General features: G+C 55.9%; 2 protein-coding genes across 11 annotated transcripts; one reads left to right on the top strand and one right to left on the bottom strand.

Moving 5' to 3' along the window:
- Positions 1–66: 66 nt before the first annotated feature.
- CFAP119 (cilia and flagella associated protein 119) lies at positions 67–7,250 on the top strand. Of its 4 annotated transcripts, none has more exons than XM_054027635.1 (9): positions 67–145; positions 3,260–3,291; positions 4,981–5,046; positions 5,257–5,426; positions 5,759–5,829; positions 5,978–6,094; positions 6,326–6,389; positions 6,742–6,825; positions 7,036–7,250. In XM_054027635.1, exons 1-9 carry the CDS (start codon positions 119–121, stop codon positions 7,212–7,214), a joined length of 810 nt encoding a protein of 269 aa, XP_053883610.1. In that variant the 5' UTR covers positions 67–118; the 3' UTR covers positions 7,215–7,250. The 4 variants fall into 4 exon arrangements, with proteins under 4 accessions (XP_053883610.1, XP_053883609.1, XP_053883612.1 ...); XM_054027634.1 differs by having other exon boundaries at positions 6,739–6,825; XM_054027637.1 differs by lacking the exon at positions 5,978–6,094 and having other exon boundaries at positions 6,739–6,825.
- A 577-nt stretch (positions 7,251–7,827) lies between these two features.
- On the bottom strand, positions 7,828–21,619 carry PHKG2 (phosphorylase kinase catalytic subunit gamma 2). 7 transcript variants are annotated; one of them, XM_054027584.1, is made up of 10 exons: positions 21,565–21,619; positions 19,872–20,011; positions 19,098–19,273; positions 11,858–11,912; positions 11,368–11,433; positions 11,046–11,209; positions 10,589–10,679; positions 9,715–9,868; positions 9,396–9,521; positions 7,828–8,256 (listed from the first exon to the last, which is right to left on the bottom strand). In XM_054027584.1, the coding sequence occupies exons 2-10, from the start codon at positions 19,964–19,966 to the stop codon at positions 7,942–7,944; spliced, it is 1,242 nt and encodes a 413-aa protein (XP_053883559.1). In that variant the 5' UTR covers positions 19,967–20,011; positions 21,565–21,619; the 3' UTR covers positions 7,828–7,941. The 7 variants fall into 7 exon arrangements, with proteins under 7 accessions (XP_053883559.1, XP_053883562.1, XP_053883561.1 ...); XM_054027587.1 differs by having other exon boundaries at positions 19,872–20,008; positions 21,565–21,585; XM_054027586.1 differs by lacking the exon at positions 21,565–21,619 and adding an exon at positions 20,735–20,795.
- Between the last annotated feature and the right edge of the window lie 1,129 nt (positions 21,620–22,748).

Here is a 22,748-nt window from a genome sequence, read left to right as displayed (position 1 = left end):
CCGTATAGTGAATCTTTCCCTGATTGGTTCCGGCCTCGATACCCTCTCTGATTGGCGGAGCGGGGGTTGCCGTGGCGACGTGGCCCGAGCGTTAGGGGGAGCCGGTGCCGCCGCAACGATGGTGCCGGGGGGCGGCCTGAAGCAGGTGAGCGAGGGGCCCGCGGGGCGGGGCGGGGGCTACGCTGCTGCCATGGCAACCGCGCCGCCAAGACCCGTCTACGAGGTGGAACCGCAGCCCGTCTATCATCTCATGAATATGTATGAGTCTCGTCATGATTCCGCGGTCTGCTCATTAATATTAATTAACTCATGAATATGCGCGGGCTCGTTAACCACCCGCCAGGTGATTCATATGCGTTGGCTAATTAATATTCATCGCCATCAGTTTTCATAGCTAATTACTCACGTTAATGAGCTCGTTAACATTCACCCAATTAACACAGCTCAGCTAATTAGTACGAGCCAGCCAATTAACTAACACGCACGGCCCAATCAATAGGCAATACTATGTTCCACCTAATTAACTGAATGGCTAATTAGCACGCGTGATTTAATTAATATGCACATGCTAATTGGCATTAATTGCTCGACTAATTAGTATTCACCTAAAGTCAGTTCAACCCTCCATAGCCGCCCAGTTCTGATGGGAGACGCGGACGCTGCTGCAGAATCGACACCTCATGAATATTCATCAGCTCATGAATATTCGTCAGCCCGTGATTGTAGCATCTGATTAGTATTTGGGGGTCATTCCTCTCCAGGGAAATAGCCCTCACTAGGTGAGCGTAAGCAACCCCCGATGCAGCCGCGCATGAATATTTATGAGCATGTAAATATTCACCACTGAATTGGTGGCAATTTCGCTGACGAGGATCGCCTTGTAGATATTCATCACCCCGTCCATTGGGGACATTCGTTAACTCGGTGCAGCTCCTCATTCATTTGCCACTTAGTCCCTGTACACGATCGGATTATTATCACCATAGCACCTAGGAGCAGCCCCCACCATGGACCAGGACCCCCTTGTGCTAGGTGCTGTACGTTATTTATTCGGTGTGTTACGGTAGCGCCTAGAAGCCCAGTCACAGCCCAGGAGGACCCCATTGTCCTAGGCGCTGTACAGACACAGAACAAAGAGACAGTCCCTGCCCCGAAGAGCTGACAGTCCCCGTGTAAAACAAGACACCAGATGGAGCCCGACAGACCAACAAGGGAGCAATAGAGGCCAGCACGATGTGGCACACACCAGCAGCTAACCGCTGTCAAGTATTTCAATCGACAGTGAGATCCAGCACGAGAACCAGTGCGCAAGTGCTTCCTTTGGGAAATTGCTCCGACGCATTTTCACGGATCGTGGACACCAAGATCCAGGTCTATAAGACATTTGTTGTTCCAACACTTCTCTATGAATGCCAAACCTGGGTGACCTATCAACAGCACCTCAAGCGTCTGGAGACGTACCACCAACTATGCCTCCGGAAGATCCTTTGTGTCAAGTGGCAAGATCACCGCACCAACGCCAGCATCCTCGCTGAAGCCAATGTCACCAGCATTGAAGCAATGATCCTCCCGCACCTTCTTCGCTGGGCTGGACATTGTGGATGCCAGACTCTCGCCTCCCAAAACAAGTCCTATACTCTCAGCTCGCCCATGGTCAGAGATCCCGTGGTGGTCAGAGGAAATGCTACAAAGACTCATTGAAAACGTATCTTAAGAAAACTGATGTGGACATCACAAGCTGAGAGGAGCAAGCCACCAACCGACTCCAATTGTGCCATATCCTCCATCAGGCAGTGGCCCGCTACGAGGAGAAGCGCCTTGCCCTCAAAGTTGAAAAGCGAGAGAGAAGGAAGGAAAAAGAAAGAACTTTCTCCCAGCAGGCAGCTGGTCTGCCACGAAATGTCTGCACCTACTGCGGGCGGATTTGCGGTTCCAGGATCGGACTCCTGAGTCATCTCAGGACCCATATGTAAATCCATGATAAAGATCATCCTCGAATCGAGGAATCACCAATCATTTTAATTGTCATCACTCAATAATAATAATTCAACATGACTGTTCACCCCTTCATCACCTCCTTAATATGCATCATCTCCCTGAATATTCATCGCCTCATTTACCTTGATCACGCTCTGAATATCCAAACCCAGCATTACCTAATTACTTCCCCCTCAGTAAGATTTGTCACCTACTGAATTTCCACAGCTTTAAAAACACTCCTCATTGCAGGCATGTCAATGCTACGGACACTATAATAACAGGGTGGCCAACATACAGCACTTTTACCATTAAAGTGCAGCACCCAGAGCCCCGCCCCCTTTCTTCACCTGCCAGATTTTTTTTCAGGGGGCAAGCTCAAAACCTCTGCCTTGCAGAACCCACGAAATGCAAGGTGGAACAGATTACATAGCATAAATAGAGCTGTGACACTCGGAGTACCTTTCCCAGACCTGAAGAAGAGCTCTGTGTAGCTTGAAAGCTTCTCTCGCTCACCAACAGAAGTTGGTCCAATAAAAGATATTACCTCACTCACTTGGTCTCTCTAATATCCTGGGACTGACACACCTCTAACTACTCTGCATCCAATTAAAAGATTCTGGGGCGCTTGGAAATTATTGAGGAAAAGCGCTAAGAAATTGGTGGTATTATTATTATCAAAATAAAACATTTTGACATTACCAAAAGTAGGCAGTTCTACATTATCAAAATGAAACGTTTTGATGGTTCCAAAGTGCCATTTTTCAAAATTTCCTCAAGAAATTTCAGCTTTTTGTTCTGATTCGGCACAAAAACAAATTTCAAAATGTCAGGAGGGAAATTCTGTTTTGTAATGTAGGTTCTTGTACATATATAGACTGTACATGTAGGCATGTCTCATGAAAAGTCACCAGCCACAGCTGATTAATCATGTCCTCATGAATATTAATCACATTGCTGAGCACCTCATGAATATCCATCACCTCCTGCCAGCTGATTGTCTCCTCACTGATGTTGAGCACCTTTGGTGGTTGGCTCATGATATTCCTCATTACACAGGGGCAAATTGTCTCTTGGATTCTGATCATCTGATATTAATAAAACTATTGGGCACTTTTACTAAGCCCTTAGGAACATCAACCAGCTAATTCTTATGGCCACTGGCCAGGTTACCCCGCTCAGGGTGGGACATGTGGGACCTGTCATTCCCCCCATCCCAGTGTCTTGGCCCCACCCCATCCCCATCATATTCACTGACACCCCACACCGCTGTCTCTTTCAGCCCCAGTGCCATGAAGCCAGGATCTGCATGTGGTGAGTAGCATCCAACCCCCTCCAAAGGGGGCACGCTGGGCACGTCGCTATGTGGCTGTTACCCGGCCAGAGGCAGCTGCATCTCAGCGCCAGGCAAGCCATCCCCGGGCAGCGTCTCTGCATGGCTCTTACCCACCTCCCCACCCCCGAGGCAGCTGCATCTCAGTGCCAAGCAAGCCACCCCATGTGGTGACGCTCTGTGGCTGCTACCCAGGTGCCCGACCTAAGCTGCAGCTTCTGATAGTTATGTCACGTGTATCTTATTGATTGCTCCCAAAAGTAGGCGGAGAACAAACAAGACAAAAGAACAAAAAAAGAAAGCAACGGGAAGGGCGAGGAAAGGAGAGCGCCATGTTGGTTTCCATCTGCTAGGAATAAATCAAAGGGGTCTAAAAAGTCAGACCACATCTTTTCAAATTTGTCCGAGGTCCCTCTTCTCTGAAACGTTCCCACTCTTTAGCTGCCAGGTGGGCCAAGTCGCTGTGCCAGACTTCTGCTCTTCTGCCCCATGGGTCACTTGGCTCCGAGCACTGCTCTAGAGAACCAAACTTCCCGGGAGCTGAAGCGTTACTCAGCTGATGGGATTTAGCCCAAAGCTCAGTTCTGGGAAGGCCATTTAACCTCCTGCCTACTTCTAGCCAAAGGGTTGTATGTTGGGACACAAGGATGTCGCTCCGTAGACCACGTGTTGAGTTTGTAATGGTTTGCAAGGCACTACCCCAGAGGCGGGCAAACTACAGCCCACGGGACCGTCCTGCGAGGCCCTTGAGTTCCTGGCCGGGGAGGCTAGCCCCCGGCCCCTCCCCTGCTGCCTCAGCTCGCCGTGCCGCCAGCACTCTAGGCAGCAGGGCTGCGAGCTCCTGCCGGGCAGCGCGGCTGCGAGAGCCTCCAGCCTGCCCCAGTGCTCTAGACTGCACGGCAGCGTGGCTGGCTCCGGCCGGGTGGCGCGGCTGCCAGTCCTGGTGCTCTGAGCAGCATGGTAAGGGGGTGGGGAGTAGGGGGGTTGGATAAGGGGCAGGGGGTCCTGGGGTGCCAGTCAGGGGACAGGGAGGAGCAGGAGGCAGTTTGATAGGTGTGGGAGTCCGGTTAGGGGTGGGGGGTCCCGGAAGGGGGCAGTCGGGACAAGGAGCAGGGAGGGGTTGGATGGGTGGGGGAGTTCTGAGGGGGGTGAGAAGTGGGAGGGGTGGATAGGGGGCAGGGGCCAGGCTGTTTGGGGGGCACAGCCTTCCCTACCTGGCCCGCCATACCGTTTTGGAACCCCAATGTGGCCCTCAGGCCAAAAAGTTTGCCCACCCCTGCACTACCCCCTTGGCTAGGGTTCCAGGCCTGGCACAGGCAATCTAAATTAGGGACGGCCTTTTGGGCCAGGGTACATACCAGGCTACAGCTGGTCAGGTGAACCTCTCTCTACAGCAGTTCTGGAGTCTCTGGTGCACCCAGCGCCTAGGACCAACTATGTCCTTAAAACGCAGGTAACGGGAACGCCCTGGAGTAGAGCAGGGAGGGGGTATTGTTGGTGCAGTACTTGGGAATGGCAGAACCGGCTCAGCCGGGAGACCCAAAGTATCTCCTGATCCTGCCATATTAATAGATGGTCTCTTGGTGATGTTCCCCAACGGGCTGTTGAGTCCGTGCTGGGGCTTCAAATGATACTCGTTCACGGCATTGGGGTCCCTCTCCCTGGTGCAGGAAGTACCTGGACATTCACTCCATGGACCTCATCGACAAGGCGCAGACCACTGATGAGCTGAAGAGGTAACTGGTTTTAGGACTCAGGGAAGGCTCTGGTTAGTGCCCCCCAGCCCTGGGGAGACACCCCCTTCCCTTGCACCTAGGCTTGGGGTCCCCCTATTATCCTTCCATGGTAGGGAGAGCACCCCCTACCAGCCCCCTGTACTCTCATGTCCTGGAGGGGGCCCCTGGGGAGACACCCCACCCCTGCAGTCAGTGGCCCCCTCTCCGCAGGGTGCTGGCGGAGCTGTTCCAGCTGCAGGGCTGGGATTCAGACCCACGGGCCGCCATCTTGCTGGATCTCTACTTCTACACGGTGCAGTTCAGCCGGGAACACAGCTTCACCCGGGAGCAAAGCTCCGCCTTCTTCGCCATCGTCAAAGACACCCACGAGGCCTGTGTGGGTAAGAGAGGGGGCCGAAGGGAGGCACTGGCCTCAGTGGGAGGAGGGAGTCAGGGAACCGCGGGGGGGGGGCTGAAGAAAGGGGAGGAGTCTCAGGGGAGGACCCTCTAGGAGTAGGGATGGGCACAGGGAGGGGGAGGAGCCTACAAGGTGGGTGGGGCTCTCAGGAGGAGCCTGGAGGTTGGACATGGCTGTGGAGAGAGGCGGTGGGGGTGGGCATGGGGAAGGAAGGGGAGGAGCCTGGAAGACAGTGTGGTTGTTGGGGAGGAGCTTGCGGGGTGGGTGTGGCCATGGGGGGGTGCAGGTCCCTCACACTCATGTCTGTTCCCACAGAGACACCACTGCCCAATGTGGAGGAATGTTACCGCTACTTCACCGAGCTGCTTTTCTGCCACGCCGTGCGGGTGAGCCCTGCCCACAGGCCAGGGAGGGCCCCTGGCTGCTGCCAGCTCCCCCACGGCAGGGCCCGGTTAGAGGGATGAGTCTGGGGTGGGGAACCCCTGCCCATCTCCTGCCTCACCCTCTCCTCTCCCTCCCCCCCCCCCCCCCCAGCGGCCTCCATTCAGCATCGACCTCTTCAGCCAGGAGCAGCTGGCACTCATGAGCGATTACGTGGTGAACACCTACTTCCGCCACTTCAAGCTGTACAAATACGCCTTCACACCCCAGGTATGGCACCCCCTGGGGAATCCCATGGGGAATGGCACCTCCAGTGTCGGCCACGCCCAGCACCCCCTGGGGACCTGGCCTGCCCCACCACCCGCATGGCTTAGCTGCACACAGGCCCCCTTCCCGAGTCCTCCACCCACACGGGGCAGCTAGAAGAGGGTAGGCGTGCCCAGCCCTACACCTACCTCAGCCCTGCGGCTTCCAGGACTGGCCTGTTTTCTCACCTCGCAGGTCCGGCTGGACATATCGCTGTCCTACGTTGGAATGCCAGAGCCGGAGCCTGCGGCCGAGCTGGGTGAGTGGCTGGTGCTCACTGAACCCCCAAAACTCTCGGCCACATGGGTGGGCTTGAGAGGTGGCGGGGGGGGGGGACGAGAGATGAGCGGGGCTTCTCCTTTCTGCTGCTGACCAAGAGCAACCCCTGGGGCCTTGGAGCCAAGGTGAAAATGCTATAACAGGACGGCAATTCCCAGCCAGATACTGGCTTTTTGATCCCAACAGAGTGGGGCACCTGAGGGTGCTGGGCGGACAAGCGCCCAGGCACCACAGAAGGGAGGAGGGGGCTTTAGTGGGCACAAGAAGGTGGAGCATCCAGCCGATGAAGCCAAGCCCCACCCTGATTAGCCAATGTCTTCACCCCCCAGCAGGAGAACAGGGTGAGAGCGTGATGGTGCCTGTACCCCCAGCACAAGAGGAGGAAGCCGAAAGTGGAACCACAGCCCCCAGGGAGAGTAAGAGACCACCGCTGCCTCGAGGAGTGAGGCCTGGAACAAGACCCAGGGCCTTTCCCCTTGGGGGGCAAGCGGGGCCTCCAGGCAGGCCCCAGGGTGGGGATGGGGAATGGGACCCAGGCCTTTTCCTTCTAGGGGGCACCAGCCCTGCTCCGGCCCCAGGGTGGGGGAGCTGGTTGGCTGCACTCTTCACCCCACTCTCCTCTGCAGGCCCCAGGGCCCCGCTGCGGGAATACATCTCGGCTCAGCTCTGCCAGGAGCTGGTCCAGCTGCGGCTGGTGGTGGAGGAGCGGCTACGGGCGAGCGAGGAGCAGTTCAACGCTAAGCTGGCCCTGCTGGAGAAGGTGCCCAACTCCCCCAAAGGGGGCGGCCGGGGCCACCGGAAGTGAGGGGAGAGGAGAGGGCAATAAAGGACTCCGATTCTACGGTGGTGCCATGTCTTACTTCCCTGGGAAACTGCCCCCTGCTGGGGGGGAACCCCAGTCTCAAGGTCCCCCCTCTTGCCCCTGCCCCAGGGGAGACAGCTCCCAGGCCCTGCGCTCCCAGACCTGGGGCCCGTGCTGGGAGCGCAGACGAAGGAAGGAGCCCCAGGCACCGTAGGGGTCACAATAGATTTTTATTCTAATTCACAGGAATTCAGACTACAGGAAAAACATAAAAATTAACCAAGCTACATCAACGGGGCCTGGCTGAGCCCAGCGGGGAGGGGGGAGCATTTGGCCCCATCTCCCCAACTCTGCCATCTGGGCGGAGGGGAGGATTTGGCCCCATCTCCCCCAGGATGCAATACTGAGCCAGTAAAAAGAAGCCAAGGGCAGGGGGTGCGAGCTGCCCCCGCATCCTAGACATATGCACACAGCATGCCAGCCACCCCCACCCCCTCCGCCAGACACACACGGGGTCCCTAAACCTCACCCAGGCAGGACTGCCCCTTCCTGTCCCAGAAATCCCGGACAAACCTGCACTAGGGCCCTCCTGCACTGGGGGGGGGGGGGGGGGGGGTTTCCCCTGGCTTGATGTTCAGTGCAACCATCCCCCCCCTCCCCCCCACTTGCGGTTCCCAGGCTATGGGGGGCCACCCCGGGATCTCCCGCAGCCCAGCCTGGTCCCTGCCTCCTAGTGAAGAGGAGCAGTGGTGCTACAGTAGTGCTCCGCCTCCTCGCCCTGGCCCAGCTCCGCCCCCTCGCCCTCAGCGCCCATTAGGGCCAGCAGCAGGGCCTTGGGCAGGTTCTCAAAGAGGGCAGCGCGGTTCTGCTGCTCGCCCTTCTTCACCCAGTGGCCGTAGATGCGGAAGGCGCAGGCGTCGATGAGCTTGCGCACGCCCTTCAGCGCGTAGGGGTCGCGCAGCAGCAGCTCCCGCGTCACCGGCCGCGTGCGCACCCGGTAGCTGTTGAACATGCGGATGGAGGCCAGCACCGTCCACACCAGCACCTACCACACGGGACAGACCATCAGCAGGGGGGTGGGGGTGCCTGGGAGAGACCATTATCCCAGTGGGTGGGGAACACGCGCGAGCCCAGTATCCCTGTCCCAGATGTGGGGGGAAATGGGGCAGCAGGAGAGACCATTAGCACATGGCAGAGGGGGAGGCCACAGGGGAGACCGTTTTCCCATTGCAGGGGGGATGGCAGAGACCATTATCCTGCTGTGAGGAGGAGAGGCCAGGTGGCAGAGGAGAGACCATTATCCCCACCACTGGGGGAAAGGAGCATGCAGGAGAGGCCATTACCCCAGTGCAGGGGGGGGGGGAGAAGAGGACTATTCCAGCAAAGGGGAGAAGGGAAAAAGGAATAGGGATTGGGGGAGTCACAAGAGCCCCTTAAAGCAGCATATGGAGGAGGGGGGCATGTACCCTGAAGAGCCCAGCAAAGCCCATCAGCTCAGTGCAGTGGGGGGAGAAGGGGAACCTGAGATAGCTGGGGAGAGGGAGAACCCGGGAGACCATTAACTCAGTGCAGTGGGGGGAGAGGGAGAACCCGGGAGACCATTAACTCAGTGCAGTGGGGGGAGAGGGAGAACCCGGGAGAGCCCATTAACTCAGTGCAGTGGGGGGAGAGGGAGACCCCAGGAGAGCCCATTAGCTCAGTCCAGTGGGGGGAGAGGGAGAACCCAGGAGAGCTCAATGCAGGCAGGAGGGGATGAGGGAGAACCCGGGAGAGCCCATTAGCTCAGTGCAGTGGGGGAGAGGGAGAACCCAGGAGAGTTCAATGCAAAGGGGGGGGGGAGAGGGAGAACACGGGAGAGCCCATTAACTCAGTGCAGTGGGGGGAGAGGGAGAACCCAGGAGAGCCCATTAGCTCAGTGCAGTGGGGGGAGAGGGAGAACCCGGGAGGGCCCATTAGCTCAGTGCAGTGGGGGGAGAGGGAGAACCCGGGAGAGCTCAATGCAGATGGGAGGGGAACTTGGGAAAGCCCATTAGCTCGGTGCAGGCCAGGGGGAGTTATTGGGGACACAGGAGCCCACTGACCCAACGAGGGAGGGGGTTCTTGCTGGAAGGGCCCATTACAGTGATGGGGAAAGCCCTGGAAGAGCCCCAGCTCGTGGGGGAAGGGGAGAAGGAGGTGACTCACCCTGAACCGGCGGTAGGGGCTGAACAGCCGGACTGGGCGCCCCACGCAGCGCTCGAAGAAGGGATGCTGCAGGGCCTGCTCCGCCGTTAGCCGCTCCGACGGCTCCACACGCAATAGCCGCGAGATCTGCACGGACAGGAGGAGTCAATGGGGCCTGAGCCACTAGACCATGGGGTGCCGCGGGTGTGTGTGTGAAACTGTTCCATTCAGAGGGGGTGGGGAGAGGCTGATTGATCTGGGGATGGAGTTGGGGGGTTGCGACTGCAGGAGGAGGCTGATCCAATCTGGGATGGAGGGGTGGGGGGACTCCTGCTCTCACCAGGTCCTTGACGGTGTCAGAGCGGTCATCCCACTCCGGAGAGCTGAACTGGTAGTGCCCCTCCATGATCATGCGCAGCATCAGCATCTGCTTGCGGTGCCAGAACGGGGGCGAGCCGGCCAGCAGGGAGAAGAAGATCACACCACATGCCCACCTGCGGGGAGGAGAGGTGGGGGGGAGGTCACGCTGCGATTCCATGAGCCAGACCTAGGGCAGGCAGCGCCACTGGGAGGGGGACAGATAGACAGGGAAAGATGGACAGACACAGACCAATGGGTGGGGATGGATGGACAGACGGATCCTTGGCCTGGAACCACGGACACTACTCAGCCATCACGACTCTGCAGGGAGGGGGCAGAGGGTGGAGCCAGGAATGGGATCGGGGGGGGGGATCATCAGCAAGAGGGGCCAATGGCCACTGGGTGGGGAGCTAGGACCTTCCCCCAACCAGCTGGCAGACAGGGCCACATCCCCCGCACCCTCTCAGGCCAGACCCATCACTTGCCAGGTGGGACCATGTGGACAGGGCTGGAACACAGACAAAATGGGGGGGGAGGAGTCAGGTCATTCCAACTGGACCCATCAGGGTGCTGATGCTGGGTGTGGGCAGGGGGGCGAGGAAGCCACTAGCTAGGGAAATGGTCAGGATCCCCCCACCACCCGTCCTGCACACAGGGTGGGTGGCCAGCAGGGAGTACATGGGGGTGTCTAAGAGCCATGATGGGAACTGAGGTAGATGGGACAAGTCCACCCGCTCCCCACCACCCCCTCCACCCCAGGAATGAGCCCTCTCTGCCACCCCTCTTCCCCCCTCCCCCCCCGAATGAGCCATTCTCCCCACAGCCCAGCGGTGGCTGCTGGAACAGGGACTCACAGGTCCACTTCCTGGCCGTAGCCCGGGTGCGTCTCATCCATGGAGCACTTGAGGATCTCTGGGGCTAGGTACCCGGGGGTCCCGCACAGCTCTGGGGTGGAGAAGGGGGAAGAGAGACACCCGGGCATGAGTGAGCAGGGACAAACAGTGCCCTCCAATTCCCTCCCGGATCAGCCACACCTGCCCCTGCCCCCCCCCCACCCATTGAAGCAGTTCCCAGCAGCCTCCCCTCCTGCCCAGCCATGTCCTCCCTTTCCCCAACCCTGGGTCGGCCCCCACGTCCAGCCAGCCCCCCAGATTGGAGTATGTGCTCCCCTCCAACTCCCCCCCCATCTGTCAGCCCCTTGACCTCTCCCCTCCCCACGCCCCCTGGATTGACCCCGCTAGCTCAACCCTCCCACTGACCATAGATCAGCTTGGCCTCCCCCGAGGCCCCTCCCGCCCAGCCCGCTCTGACCCCGCAGTTTCTGGCCTGGCTCCAGCCGGCAGGAGAAGCCGAAGTCGGAGAGCTTTATATTGAGCTGATCGTCCATGAGGATGTTCTCGGGCTTCAGGTCACGGTGGATGATGTGGCTGGCATGCAAGTAGCTCACCGCCTCCAGCAGCGCTCGCATGATGCACCTGGAGGGCAGGGGGAGAAGAGAGAAACAGATCACGCCTGCAGCCACCGCCTTGCCCAACAGGGGGCGCTGTGGGGAGCAGGGCAGGAGCACTGACTGTGGGGGAGCTCCCGGCTACTCCCGCCCCAGCTTCCGCCAGCAGGGGGCGCTGTACAGTACCTGGTCTCCTTCTCACTCAGGGTCACTTTCTCCGTCAGGTAGTCAAAGAGCTCCCCACGCCGCATCCTGGGGAGAGAAGGGGATTGTCAGCCAGCTGGGAGGTGGGCGGAGAATTGGCCCTGGTGAGGTGACAGAGCAGATTGGGGGCGATCAGCCCTGGTGGGGTGGGTGGAAATCGTCCCAGGGAGCGGATGGAGTGGGAGGGAGCCCAGTCAGGCTGTTCAGGATCTGGGGGCACCACTTCTCCTGATCTATGGGCACAGGCGCCCCATACCACACAACCCTGGGGTCTGCAGGAGGCTGGCTGGCTCCATTCCTGGCGTGAGAGCCCCAGCATATAGGGGGCCCCTGCAGGGAGTGGGGCAGATGTGAGCATGCCAGGAGGCCCCTGCAGTGTGGCAGACCCCTTCAGGGGAGGTGGGGGGGGGGTCACTCGTGGCAGGGTCCTGGTGGGAGAAGTGGGGGCTGGGTGCAGGGATCTCATACTCACAGATCAAACACCAGGAACATGAATGTGGACGACTCGTAGGAATCGATGAGTGTGACTGTGGGGAGAAAGAGGAGTGAGAGGATGGGTGGTACAGCGGCACACTCCTTGTGTCAGGGGTGGGACATCCTGCCAGAGGGGTGCCCAGGAGATTGGGGGGGGGGGTGTCACTGGGTATACAGGCACTGCAAACAAGGTGTGTTCTTAACTGGGGTTAAACTAGCAGTGAAGACACTGTGACTTGGGTTAGCAGGGGGAAATTGACACCAGCCGTCTAGACTTCAAAGCACCGCCGGCTGGAAACGGACAGGGAGAGGTTACCCTCGGTTTGTTTTCTGTCTGCTTATCTCGGGTCAGGGAAACGGAAACAGTAAAGCATCGAAATGAGCAACAGCGAAACAACTGCAAAGCCAGCGCTGGCCAGCCTGGGAGCCGAAGAAAGCGACAGAGAACGTGAGCAAACGGCGAGCAGAGCTGAGGATCGAGGCGAAGGACGATGCCGAGTGGCAAGCCCTAGAAGGTGAGAAGCAAAGAAGAGCGAGACGCAGCGGCTCTTAAAGGAGCTGCGGAGCGGAGAGAGAAAGAGCTCCAAGAAGGGGAGCAGCGGACGTATAACCTGGACAGATCCCAGACTCCCCAGTCTCTCCCTCCACTCAAGGAACCCTTCGCTCAGAAAAGTTGTATCCTGTGGACTCGGAATCAGACGGCACTAAAGAATATCTGACCACTTTTGAATGGCTCTGTGAGATTCACAATAGTCCTGAGGACAAGAACGTCCCCACCCTGATTACCACAGTTTTGCAAAGCTTTGAAGGTGTTTAATGAAATGCTGTTTCAGGAAGCTTTGCTAGCCCGTACCCTGCATTTCAAAAAGCTGTTTTACAAAGGTTCCCCATTACCCCTGAAGCGTATAGGTTGAAATTTAGAAATCTCAGGAAAGGCGCTGGCCTGAGTCATAGTGAACACGCCTGTAAGACGTGGGACCACAAGGAAATGGATAAAGGGGAAGAAGGCTGAGGATTATGGCCGATGGTTTGATCTCTTTGCTCCGGAACATTTCTTGCGTATGTGCACTGACAACGGTAGGAACAGTCTGTGGGAGAAATCTTTACAATCTGTGGACGAGATGGCCACTCTGGGTGACTCCTTTGTGCAAGCCCAGATGTCCAATGAGTGCAAGCCGCAGAAGGAGGGACCCAACCCCAGCGTAAAAGGGGATCCCATTTTACCCCGGGAAGAAGGAGGCCTAAGGACTCACCGCTGCAGAATCATTCCCCTCCTGAAAATCCTCATCACAAACCTCCTGGGAAAGAGGAGGATCCCAGTTGGTGTTTCCAATGCAACTCCACTGACCACCTGAGAAATCAATGGCCTGGGCTAAAAGAAACCAAGCCCCAGCCAACCCACATTAATGCAACTGTCTCCAGAGCTACCCCAATGAGTTTTGTGAGGACTGGCCTGGAGGGGGGAGCTATGGAATTTATTAAGGCTGTGAGAGTAAATACCAAGGGATTCGTGGTGTGGAGACACACCGGAGCCCAGATCTCTCTGGCCAAGGGAAGCATGGACCAAAAGACTGACTTGTTACCTGACCAAAAGTCCTGCTGTGGGAGGATATTCCTGTACCTTTAGCCAAGGTGCATGTGGACTGGGAAGGTTTGGAAGGGGTCTTGACGTTGGGGTGCTGGATCGTATCCCCCTGGAAATGCTTGTTGGGAATGATATTTTGCCTATGGCTAGGGCTATTAATGTGGTAACTTGTAGCAAAAGGGAATATTGTGCTGGGATCCCAGAGGAGAGTGGTGAAGTCCCAGAGACTGCTGAGGGGCGTCTCTCTAGCTCCTCTGGAGCAGAAACAGCGTGTTTCCAGATGTGGGAAGGGGCTGAGGCTGTGTCCTGCACGGCAGAGAAAAGTAGCATGCCCTCGGACCGGGTGCGAAGGGAGAAGAGATGAGCGAATTGCAATACCTGCTGGTCAAGGATCAGAAGAAAATGCCCATCAAACGGGCAGGTAAGAGGCCTGCTAGATGGTCATGGACTTTGGGGGGGAGGTTCTGCAGTCCCCCTCACATTAGCAGAGGGGCTCCCTGAGGCCACTTCTATCCCCCACTCGGTCTGAACCCAGATCTCTGAGGCAGCAGGGCCAGGACTCAGCCATTCGGCCACAGTGCCTTTCTCTAGCCTCCCCATTCTGTGCTCCAGCTGCATGTTTTGATTAGCCTTTTTCTAGCCTCCCCCCACTTCCCAGAGCTAGTGATAGGACCCAGGAGTCCTGACTCACAGCCTCCTCTGCTCTGACCCATTAGACCCCACTCCCTTCTCAGAGCTAGGGGTGGAAACCAGGAGTCCTGGCTTCCAGCAGTCCCTGCTCTGACCACTGGACCCCACTCCCCTCACAGGCGGGGACAGAACCCAGGAGTCCTCGTTTCCCAATCCCCTTCGTATGGCTCACCAATAATGTTTGAAACTTTTAGAGACTCAACTTAGATCCCCATGGTGCAGGATGTGGGATCCCCAGGACGGGTATCTGATGAGTAGGGGAATGTAGCTGAAACAGTCATTAAAAAGTTACAACTCTAGACCTGTGGGTTCTACTTCTGGTTCAAGTTGCAGTGGGGGAAGTCTAGGTTGGATATTAGGAAAAACTTTTTCACTAGGAGGTTGGTGAAGCACTGGAATGGGTTACCTAGGGAGGTGGTGGAATCTCCTTCCTTAGAGGTTTTTAAGATCAGGCTTGACAAAGCCCTGGCTGGGATGATTTAGTTGGGGATTGGTCCTGCTTTGAGCAGGGGGTTGGACTAGATACCTCCTGAGGTCCCTTCCAACCCCGATATTCTATGATTCTATGATTCATTGAATGGCTGAATTCCAAACTGACTCAGCCCTGGAAAGCATCAATATCTGCAGCGCGTTACCACCCGCTGAAAGGGCAGAGGTGTCGTCTGTGTTGCAAGAACACAAAGAAGTGTTTTCTCGCGAGCCAGGGAAGACACACTCGCTAACTCATAAGATCATTACAGAATGGCCACAGTCACCTCCCAGCAGACCCTCCAGGGCTACTGGCAAGATGCAGGAACAAATTCAAACAGCAATACAAAACATGTTAGACCTGGGAGTACTTAAAGAGTCTGACAGCTCTTGGGCATCATCTGTGGTCTTGATCTCTAAGAAATAAAACACTGTATGGTTTTGTGTTGATTATAGAAAACTCAATGGTGTTACAATACCAGTTGCGTATCCCATGCCTAGAATTGATGATATAATGCACATTTTAAGCAAAGCTAAATATCTCCACTCTTCTGATTTAACTCGAGGTTATTGGCAGATTCCTTTAGATAAGGGTGCTCAGAAAAAAAAAATCTGCTTTCATCACTAATATGGGACTCTGAGTTCATAATGGCACCTTAGAGACTAACATTTATTTGGGCATAAGCTTTCGTGGGCTAGAACCCACTTCAGCAGATGCATGGAGTGGAAAATACAGGAGGCGGGTATAAATACACAGCACATGAAAAGATGGGAGTTGCCTTACCGAGTGTGGGGTCAGTGCTAACAAGGCCAATTCAATTAGGGTGGATGTGGCCCATTTCCAACAGTTGACAAGGTGTGAGTATCAACAGAGGGAAGATTATTTTTTGTAGTGACCCAGCCACTCCCAGTCTTTATTCAGGCCTAATTTGATGGTGTCCAGTTCGCAAATTAATTCCAGTTCTGCAGTTTTCGTTGGAGTCTGTTTTTGTTGTTGAAAAATTTCCACTTTTAAGTCTGTTATTGAGTGTCCAGGGAGGTTGAAGTGTTCTCCGACTGGTTTTTGAATGTTACAATTCTTGATGTCTGATTTGTGTCCATTTATCCTTTTGCGTAGAGACTGTCTGGTTTGGCCAACGTACACGGCAGAGGGGCATTGCTGGCACATGATGGCATATATCACATTGGTAGATGTGCAGGTGAACGAGCCCCTGATGGTGTGGCTGGGTCCTACGATGGTGTCCCTTGAATAGATATGCAGACAGAGTTGGCAATGGGGTTTGTTGCAGGAATTGGTTCCTTTCTACCTGCTTACTGTATTTCCCACTCCGTGTATCTGATGAAGTGGGTTCTAGCCCATGAAAGCTTATGCCCAAATAAATGTGTTAGTCTCTAAGGTGCCACGGGGACTCCTCGTTGTTTTTACCGATACAGACTAACACGGCTGCCCCTCTGAAACCTGAGTTTATAATGGTACCATTTGGGTTGATGGATACTGGAACCAACTTTCAGAGGCTGGTCAACCAAGTGTTAACATAGCTGCAAACCATTTAAGGCCATCACAGTGTTGAGCAACACTTGGGCTGATCACAAAAAACTCTCAGAAGTTGTGCTGGCAAAGCTCAAAGAGTCAGGCCTACCCATAAAAGCCTCTAAGTGTAAAATTGGAGCAGCCAAAGTTCCTTCTTTGGAACACTGGGAAGGTCACATATCCCATGAGCCCTTAAAAGTTGAAGCCACTGGAAACTGGCCTGTACCTCAAACCAAAAAAAAAAGGGGCAGGCTTTCATAGGTCTGGTAAACTATTACTTGAGGTTTGTGCGTGGGTTCAGCGCCATTGTATCTGCAATCCCAGACCTATGTAAAAACAAATAAACCTAACGCAGTCGTGTGGACGAAGGCACATCAAGAGGGCTTTGATAAGGTGAAGAAAATCTTGTCCGAAAAAGCCTGTTCTAGCTAGTCCAGATTTTGACAAAAATGTTTGAACTCTGTACAGGTGCATCAGCCATTGGTCTAGGCTCTGTGCTGATCCACATGGGGGAAAAAACACATCAACACACATCCCATCACCTTCTTCAGCAAACAACTGACACCCACCAACAAAATGATTCTGTCATAGAAAAAGAACGTTATGCTACAGTGTAGGCCCTTAACTGCTTGACTGCCTATTTCATTAACAGAAAATTCAGGGTATTGATGGATCATTCACCATTAATCTGGTTAAAAAAAACTAAACGTTCACATTTCCAAGCTTCTTTGTTGGAGTCTTATACTCCAAGAATTTGATATGGAAATTGTACCTATAAAGGGAAAGGAAAACATGGTGGAAGATCCCCTATCCAGGAAAGAGGGCCCTCACCTGCTGCCTCCAGGTCAGCCAGTGGCTAATCTCACCGCAGCTCTGTAAAGGGAGAGGTGTGACAGAATGTACTTCTGTAGTCACACCCTACACACGATTGTCATAATCTTTGTAAAGTACACCCTGTAAGGGATCATTTGAAAACTCGTAATTTGCTAATCATTGTCGTCCTGATAAAATGTGTGTGGAAATATTGTATGTGAAGTTAGGGGGGAGAGATAGCTCAGTGGTTTGAGCATTGGCCTGCTAAACCCAGGGTTGTGAATTCAACCCTTAAGAGGGCCATTTAGGGATCTGGGGCAAAAATCTGTCTGGGGATTGGTCCTGCTTTGAGCAGGGGGTTGGACTAGATGACCTCCTGAGGTCCCTTCCAACCCTGATATTCTATGATTCTCTGATATTCTACGTTATAACATTCCTCCGTATGGTGTTATTAACGCATGTTCCAAACCGAGGTTGGCAAACAGGTCTATCACAAACAAAGGAAAGGGTGCTCGACTTAATTTGCATTTAAGCAGTAAACAGAGTCATCAAGCAGGAAGGGAAACAAAGGAAGCTCAAACAGGTGAGAAAAAAGCAGCAGGGAACATCCTTCCACACAGACTTTTTGTCTCTTGGAACCAAGCTTGAAATATTTTTCAAAAGAGCAACTGAAACTACAAAAAGGAGGGACAAACACCCCAAGACATCCCTCTCTCTCTCTCTCTCTCTGTCCATCGATTCTCTGCACCTAAAGGGACAAAGGAAGCAGTCATTGGACTGCAGAAGGGGTCCTAAGCTAAGAAGTTTGGTCAAACTGCTGAGCGCACGTGGTCAGAAAACAAACTGTTAAATTCAAAGCAAGATTAAGTTAGGCTCCAGTTGCATTTTATCTTTATTTTTCTTGTAAGCATTTCTGACTTTTATGCCTCATTACTTGTACTCCCTTCAAATCAATAACAAAAACAACCACAAGTTTAATGAGTACAAAGAGAGAGATTTCATCTAATCCAGTATGTTTAAAGTGAAGTATCTGGGAAACTCCACTGGGGTGGCAAGTTGTGTGCATTATTCCTATTAAAGAAATAATGGACTTAATGTAACTTGTAGTGTCCAGGAGAGGGTTGGGCACAACAGGACATACATTTCTGGGGGAGAAATCTTAAAACTGGGGGTGTGTTGGGGGTCACCCTGCAGTACAACCCAGGCTGGTGAGAGCCAGAGTGTAACCAGGTGTGGCTGGCAGCCTGCTGCTGCACACAGACACACAGGGTGTGACTTGCATGCTGTTTGTGAGCAGTCCAGGTGGCAGGCACTTCGGCGAGGTTGCAGGAAGGAGTGACACAGCTGTTCATTAGTCTGGACTGCATCCTGGTATGTGACAGGGGGTAGTACCAGGGGTGGGACCTCCTGTCATAGGGGTGCCCAGGAAAGCTGGAGGGTGTCACTGGGTAGAGAGGCACAGCAAAAAGGCGTGTTCTTCACTGGGGTTAACCTAGCAGTGAAGACAGAGTGACTTGGGTTAGCAGGGGGAAAATCAACTCCAGTCCTCTAGGCTTCAACCTGAGCTGTTAAAACTTCACCTCTACTTCACAGCTCCCTGGGTGCAAGCAGCGATGTGTGTTTCACTACAGTCAAATGTACATCTGGGAACAAAGAATGTCGGCCATGCTACAGGATGGGTGACTCCGTCCTGAGAAGCAAGTGACTCTGAAAAAGATTTGGGGGCCATGATGGATAATGAGCTGATCATGAGCTCCCAGTGCGATCCAGCAGTGAAAGGTCTAACACGATCCAACGGCTGGAACTGAAGCTAGGCAAATTCAGCTTGGAAATAAAGCGGACACGTTTAACAGTGAGCGTAATTCACCATTAGAACGAATCACCAAAATTCACGGGGGATTCGCCGTCAGTGGCAAATTTAAATCACGACTGGATGTTTTTGTTTTTTTTTAAAAACATCCACTCTGCTCTATAAGGAATAACTCAGGGAAGCTCTCTGGCCTGTGTTATACAAGAGATCAGACTAGATCATCCCAATGGTCCATTCTAGCTTTGGAATCCATGATCTCAAGACCACCCCTGTTTTTTGCAGTGTAAACATACCCACTTACAGACATGGGGTGTCCCGGGGGGATGGAGGGTGTCACTCACTGATGTAGGGGTGCCCTGCCACCTGACGCAGGATGGCAATCTCCTTGCCCGTGGAGGTCCGCACCTCCTCCAGCTGCTGCGGGGTCATGCGCTCCGAGGTCACCTCGATGATCTTCACCGCAAACTCCTGCCCCGTCTGCTTGTGCACACATCGCCGCACCACGCTGCTCACGCCCCTGCCACGGACAGACCAACCGACACCACCGTGAAACAGACAGACACCCACAGCCCTCCACACCCTGTCCGTTCATATGTTCCAAGTCCAGACGGAACCACTGTGATCATCTCGTTCCAATGGCTAATGACTTTCACTGTTAAACGTTTACAAATTCAGATTACAGATAAGATGTAGAGTTTCAACTTCCAGCTGTTGGATCGTGTTAGATCTTTCTCTGCTAAACTGAAGAGCCCATCATCCAATTTTGTTCCCCACATAGATACTTATAGACTGTGAGCAAGTCACCCCCAAGCTTCTCTTTCTTAAGCTAAACAGACTGAGCTCCCTGAGTCTCTCACTATTAGGCAGGTTTTCCAATCCTTTGATCAGTCGCGTGGCTCTTTTCTAACCTCTCCAGTTTATCACCTGCTCACCCACCTGCCACAGACAGGCACCCCAGTGAGACAGACAGACTGACACACACAGCCCCCTCCCCCCCCCACACACCACACTGATCACGGACAGATCTCGCTGCCCATCCCCGTGCGCACAGAGGCCCCCCCCCCCTCAAAAAACCCTCCCTACGAGCAGGGAGCGAGACCCTTCCCCTGCCCCACCTGCCGATGACGTCCTTGGGGTCATACTTCTGGTAGAACTCCTTGGCGCCAGCCCAGTCGGGCAGCTCGTCGTCTAGCCCCACGCCTCGGGTCATGCTGGCCGGCTCACCCGGAGCTGGGCTCCAGGACCCCTGCACCTGCTGGGGGAAAGACGAGTCAGACAGCAAGTGGGGAGGGAGCAGTGATCTGTCCCATAGAAACCCCTCCACACACACCACCTTCCCCTCCAGCATGGGAGACCCCCAGCGCAACCAGCTGACCCCATTCCCTCCCCCAGCCAACTCACTTCACCTCCCCCCGTTCCCCACTTCTCTTCCCCAGCACTCCCTATTCCAGCTCGCCCACCTCCTTTCCCTCTCCCCTCTGAACAACTAGCCAGACCACCCACCTCCTCGCATCCCTCCCCAGCCAGCCCCACCCATGTGACCCCTCCCAGAGTGCCCCCTCCCCATTCATGTGCCCCTCCATCTTAGCCTCCTCCCACAGAGCCCCCCTTCCCCAGCCATCTGCCCCCCTCCCAACACCCTTTCCCCAAGCCAGAGAGCCCCCCTTTCACTGTACCCCATTCCCAGCCCTCAGGCTTGGGGTGATCAGACCTCAGCAAGAGTCACTTTGGGGGGCACCATCTTGGAAGGGTCTAGACAGGAGCTGGAGGACAGGGGAGCTCCGGGTGGGATGGACAGAAGGAGAAGGGCAAGGGAGCTAAGCCAGGCCAGGGTGGCTCAGGCAGCAAGGGCAGGCTGGGTGGCGGCAGGGGTCTCCCCTCACCAAGGGGCCCAGCTGACAAGACCAGGTGGGGCAGCGATGCTGAGTGAAAAAGGGGGGAATGTGCGGGGTGCAGCCAGCCAAGCTGGGGATCCCACCTGCCACAGCCTCTGACCGGGTCAAAGCCAGCGCCCTGCCACAGGGTGCCCTGATCCTGAACAGGGGACCCCACAGGGCATCCCCCTCCCCCGCATGTGTGCCCCCTCTTCCAGCTTGCCCCCCCACTGGGCATCCCCCTCCCCCCCATGTGTGCCCCCTCCTCCAGCTTCCCCCACACACAGGGTGTCCCCCTCTCCCCATGTGTGCCCCCTCCTCCAGCTTCCCCCCCCCATCAGGGTGTTCCCCCCCTTCCCATGTGTGCCCCCTCCTCCAGCTTCCCCCCCATCAGGGTGTTCCCCCCCTTCCCATGTGTGCCCCCTCCTCCAGCTTCCCTCCCTCCCCATGTGTGCCCCCTCCTCCAGCTTCCCCCCCCATCAGGGTGTCCCCCTCTCCCCATGTGTGCCCCCTCCTCCAGCTTCCCCCCCCCATCAGGGTGTTCCCCCCCTTCCCATGTGTGCCCCCTCCTCCAGCTTCCCCCCCATCAGGGTGTTCCCCCCCTTCCCATGTGTGCCCCCTCCTCCAGCTTCCCTCCCTCCCCATGTGTGCCCCCTCCTCCAGCTTCCCCCCCCATCAGGGTGTCCCCCTCTCCCCATGTGTGCCCCCTCCTCCAGCTTCCCCCCCCCATCAGGGTGTCCCCCTCTCCCCATGTGTGCCCCCTCCTCCAGCTTCCCCTCCACAGGGCATCCCCCTCCCCCACATGTGTGCCCCCTCCTCCAGCTTCCCCCCCCCCCCACAGAGCGTCCCCCTCCCCCCACGTGTGTCCCCCTCCTCCAGCCCCTCACGTGCCCGCCCCCGGGACTCGCGCTCCCGACTCCCCACCAACACTCACCCGGCACCCCGGTTTCGAACCGGATTCCCAGCCCCGCCCCCGACACCTGCCCCGATTGGCCCGCACTGTCCCCGCCCCCCTTCCCACCCCACATGGGAGGAGAGGGAAGACGGCCAATCAGAAGGCAGGAAGAGCGAGTCGCGAGCTGGGGGTCATGAGCCAGGGAGCCAATAAGAGATGGAGCTCAGAATTAAGCTGCAGCCTGATAGGCCAATCGAGCTGCGGGGTGGTGAATGGCGGTCAGCCGGACCAATGAAGAGTCGAAGGCGGGGGTTGACTCTGAGTGAGCGCTCAATTGACCAATCACCAACGGGAATGTGGAGCAGCACGATTGACAAACCACGCAGCCAGTCAGCCGCGGATGGGGGCGGGTAGTTCCGTATAGCTAACCAATCAAGAGCCAAGAGGGGGGCAGCCAGCGGGGAAGACGGGGGAGCTGTTGGGGGGGGCAGCTTCCTGGGTCAGCAAAGGGTCAGCCAGGTGACCTCTGACCCCAGAGGCAGGGTTAGGGGCCCTCACGCAAAGGGGCCCCCCCCCCCAGTCTGGTCAGGTGATCTGACCGGTGCCCTGGGCTGTCACATGGCAAACGCTGACCCCAGCTGACCCCGCAGTGCCCCCAGGTCACGTGACACCCCAGCCCCTGGTGACCCCTGTGACACGGCCCTCGGGCGGCTGGGTCGGGGGCGCTGCGGTGGGGGGCTGCCCTGGGCCCATCCTGCCCCCGAGGCCCCGTAGAGCCCAGGGCAGCGAATGTCACCCCAGCCCCCCTGCACTGAGCCCAGCCCCTGGCGCTTGGCTAAAGCATCTGGGCTGGACGTGAACAGGGGGGAGGGGCCCGTATCGCTCTCCCCAGTGCGCCCGATTCACCTTCCTGCTCCTCCCCTTCTCCCCATCCACGGCTCACATCAGCCCCTGGTTGCCCCTGCGCCGCGCTGGGCGTTCGTTTGTCCGCTCTGACCCCTAGATCCTTTTCAGCGTCACTGCTGCCCTGGCTACAGTCCCCCATTCGCGTGCTCTGGCCTGCGTTTCTTGGTCCCAGTGGTATAGCTCTGCATTTGGTTGTGTTAGTGTAACCCACACACCTGGGTGTGGTGTTCTGTCCCATCTAGTAGCGCCAAGACCACTTAGAGAGAGAGAGAAAATGAGTCTCCTCTCCAGCCTTAGCTAACAGCCAGTTGGCTTTT

Source organism: Malaclemys terrapin, chromosome 4 (genome assembly GCF_027887155.1).
Source record: "Malaclemys terrapin pileata isolate rMalTer1 chromosome 4, rMalTer1.hap1, whole genome shotgun sequence".
Classification (NCBI taxonomy): domain Eukaryota; kingdom Metazoa; phylum Chordata; order Testudines; family Emydidae; genus Malaclemys; species Malaclemys terrapin.
The sequence above is the reverse complement of the archived record's forward strand: the minus strand, read 5'-3'. Positions and strand labels throughout refer to the sequence as shown.